Source organism: Cariama cristata, unplaced genomic scaffold (assembly GCF_000690535.1).
Source record: "Cariama cristata isolate BGI_N322 unplaced genomic scaffold, ASM69053v1 scaffold16851, whole genome shotgun sequence".
NCBI lineage: Eukaryota > Metazoa > Chordata > Aves > Cariamiformes > Cariamidae > Cariama > Cariama cristata.
In genome coordinates this window covers 5,551-9,063 of record NW_009597676.1, presented here as the reverse complement: position 1 = coordinate 9,063, position 3,513 = coordinate 5,551, and the positions used below count along the sequence as shown (strand labels likewise).

Here is a 3,513-nt window from a genome sequence, read left to right as displayed (position 1 = left end):
CCCAAAGCAACCCCTCCTGCCTTCCCGTCGTCGGTCACTGCAGCAGCTCCTCCCAGGAGATGGGTCGGGAGAAGACCTCCCGTTCCAGCCACAGATCGTAGTTGACCTGGAAATCCTCAGGCAGGTCCACGCGTTGGCCCAGCACGCTCTGCAGGCAGTTGTCCACAGGCAAAAAATCGGGGTTGCTGTGCGCTCGGTCGTAGCGACGCGAGTTGAAACGCTCGATGCTGGCGCGCAGGGCGCATTCCTCCGCCTGGAAGTCCCAGGGACGGGCATCCAGGTCTGGGCAAAGGGAAGAGGGGTGTCAGAGAGGAGCTGGGGGCCCTTCAGCTGCCCCAAATCCCTCAGGAAAGGTCTTTGCAGGTCTTTACAAGGGTGCAGAGCAGGCAGCCACCAACAGCTCCAACACCAACCATTGCCAGCCCTTTCCCTCCTCCCACCACCCCAAATCCCTCCCTGCACCCCAGCCCTAAGGGCTGCACAAGCCCTAAGCAGCAAAGGGACAGCTCTGGGCACGGAGCAGGAAGGACAACGGGTAACGGGATGCTCTGCCGCCGCTGCGAAGGCCGTACCGTTGCCGTAAGCCCAGTCATCGTTGAGACGGTGCCGCACTTTTTGGTAGATGGCCGACATGGTCTTCATGTTGCTCTTCCTCCACTGCCGGCCCAGGTACTTGGTCTGTACCTTGAGCAGCTTCAGCACGTAGAGCTGCATCATGGCCTGCTTCACCTTCAACGCCCGCTTCAGGATGGGTGCTGACTTGAAGACCACCAGCATCTGCGGGGAACAAAGCCCCCCCCGGCAGCCGGGGACAGCGGGGTGACACGGCTGGGGTGGATACGTGGGTACCCCCCATTGCATGCGTGCCTCCTCCAGCACACACAAACCTCTCCCTGCAGCGTGCACTCTCCCTCTCCCCTTCCACCCTCCCACTCCCCAACGAGGTCTGGGGTGCTGCCAAAGGGGCACCCCAAGGTATCCACAGCCCCCTCACCCAGTCCAGGCACCCTGTGACGGCCCAGTTCAGCTGGGCTGAGCCCCAGCGGGTTCCCCGGCCCTCACCATGGTGCGGGAGTGCTTCCACTTGGTCAGCTTGTTCAGGATCCGCAGGAGGTTTATGCATGAGAAGAGGTTCCTCCAGCAAAATTGATTGTTGTCTCCGGCTTCCTGCGGGAAAGCAGAGACAGGGGTCAGGCACGAGATCGGAGCGGGGATGAGGAGAGGCTGTTGTGGTTTAAGGACCCTTGCCCAAAGGGGTACAGCATGGCATGAAGGTAGGAGACATTTCCCAGCCCCATGCAACAACCAGGGGCTGAGCACAGGAGCGCTGAGGGTGCCAGGGCTGGGTGCTGGAGCCCTGCTGCCTCCCCTACACCCATGATTACCCCCCTCGGGAAGCACCCCAGGGTGCCAGGACTTCTCAGAGAAGGGAGCGACTCACCAGGCTCTCTGCTGTCAGCTCCGGCAGCTCGTGCACCACGCAGTATGGGTAGTCCAGGACGGAAATGCTGGAGGAAGGAGAGGGGGTGTCATCTCGTGATGCTCCCTCAGATCCTACCTGGCCTGGGGGCAACGCAGCCCCACACCTCCCACCCACCTGAGATCAGTGGGCACCTCCCCGAGCCTACCTGCACCCAAGCCACAGCCCAGGAGGGATTGTGGAGGGGCAAAGCAAGCAGGGACGCCCCCTCCCCAAACCTGGCAGGGATGCGGGTGAGCAGCCCCCTCCACTACCTGTTCTTGGCAGTGATGTAGGACATGATGTTCTGGTTGAAGAACTTCAGGATGAGCGGGATGCAGTTGGCGAAGACCAGATGCTGGGCCATGTACTCAAACTGAGGAGAAAGGCGGGTGAACAGGGACCCACCCCGGGTCCTGCTCATCCCCACAGCTCCGTGCAGGGAGCCTGGACCCTGGCCCACCTCACCTGGTAAATGTGATTCAGCTTGAAGTGCTTGAGCAGGAGGAGCAGCACAGCAGAAATGGCTTTGACGATGATCTCCTTGTGCCGATTGACATCCACTCCCAGCTTCATGCTCTGTAGCACTGTGGTCCTGGGGGACACAGAGGGATCCTCGGCCTGGGGCAGTGTCCGCACCCTGCCCACCCCGGAGGTGTCGGCGGACAGTCCTGCCATCCCCTGGGCTCTCAGCAGCCACCCACAACCAGCTCCTCCAGCAACACACAATTCTTGGCACACCACACAGCAGAAGGTGTTCAGATCACCCACGAGGCCTCAAGCACAGCCCCAGCCCAAACCACACCACCCTGCCTGGCTTCCTCCTCACCCCCCTTCCCTTCCCCACCATCACCCAGCACCTCTGCACGGTCACTCACGGCATCTCCTCAGGTAAGACGTCTGCCAGGATGTTGATGGAATCCGTCTTGGCTTTGGAGGTGGGGGCTGCGGCGAGGAGGATCTTCAGCAGAGCAATCTGGGGAGAAGGGAGAGATGGAAATGGGGATGGGACCAGGGGGACTGGCCACAGACCCCCCTCCCCACTGTAGGGGGGAGTAACAGGGATGTATATGTGGGGAGGGAAGAAAACCCGGGGGGGAGCATCACTGGAAAAGGATGGAGCAGTGGAGAAAGGCCCCCTCCACTGAGCCCAGGGGACCCCCAGTGCTCCCCAGCTCACCATGTACTGCGGCAGGCTTGGCAGGAGGCCCTGGTACAGGATCTCCGCAGGGACTTGCTCCACTTCTTCTTCCCCCTGGTGTCAGGAGAGAACAGAAAACCTCGTATCAGGACCTGCCACCAGCACCGTGGGCCTGGCTCAGCCCCAGGCTCTCCGACCCCAAGGGCAGGATACCCCTAGCTCCTGCCCAAAGCCTCTCCACACCCCCATCCTCTGCCCCAGAGAAATCGCTCCTCCCTCCCCAGCAGAGCAAAGCGCTCCCCAGCCCTGCCAAAAGGCCTGACGGGACCGAGTGCTCTCAGCTCCCAGCCCATCTTCATCCCATCTTCATCCCCACACTCACTCCAGAGAGCGGGGAGCGCAGGTACTCGTCTTCCATGTGCACTTGCACCTCCGCGATCGATGTGTACTTGTGCTGCAGAGCGAGCGAGCAGGGGTTCACACCATAGACCCCCACATCGATGTCACCAACCCCATCCCGGTCCCATCATTTTTTTAAGTCCCTCCCTCTTATTCCTGTCCCAGCGGCGACCAATATTGATGGGCAGGGTGATGGCTGCTGGCCTCATCTCTGGGACAACCCCAGTAAGAAAGGGATGAAGCCAGTAAGGAAAGGGGTTTGGCCAGCCTGGGAGACCAGGGATGGGATGAAAATTTAAAGGCCGCTCCTGTTACAGGGCTGAGCAAGCAGGAGAGAGCTCAGGAAAATGCACCACTGGCCCTAGACCTGTGATGAGTGCAGGGCAATGGGTAAGGGGTACCCACAACAACAACATTTATCAATGTACTCACCAGCTTCAGGGTTCGGATGCTCTCATGGATGGGCCTGGGCAAACCCACCACGGTGTTGGTGTCACTAGAGAAAAGGGAAAGA

General features: G+C 60.6%; 1 protein-coding gene across 1 annotated transcript in view; it reads right to left on the bottom strand.

Annotated features, from left to right (window-relative positions):
* Position 1: 1 nt before the first annotated feature.
* Positions 2 to 3,513, bottom strand: part of STRIP1 (striatin interacting protein 1) — a gene marked incomplete at its 5' end in the record, with an annotated part of 8,083 nt that continues 4,571 nt past the window's right edge. The window contains 10 exons of the mRNA XM_009709004.1: positions 2 to 282; positions 573 to 777; positions 1,063 to 1,167; positions 1,442 to 1,508; positions 1,735 to 1,835; positions 1,928 to 2,054; positions 2,338 to 2,435; positions 2,640 to 2,714; positions 2,983 to 3,054; positions 3,432 to 3,495. Of these exons, the coding sequence (XP_009707306.1) occupies positions 35 to 282; positions 573 to 777; positions 1,063 to 1,167; positions 1,442 to 1,508; positions 1,735 to 1,835; positions 1,928 to 2,054; positions 2,338 to 2,435; positions 2,640 to 2,714; positions 2,983 to 3,054; positions 3,432 to 3,495 (1,162 nt within the window). The remainder of the gene's footprint in view (positions 283 to 572; positions 778 to 1,062; positions 1,168 to 1,441; positions 1,509 to 1,734; positions 1,836 to 1,927; positions 2,055 to 2,337; positions 2,436 to 2,639; positions 2,715 to 2,982; positions 3,055 to 3,431; positions 3,496 to 3,513) is intronic.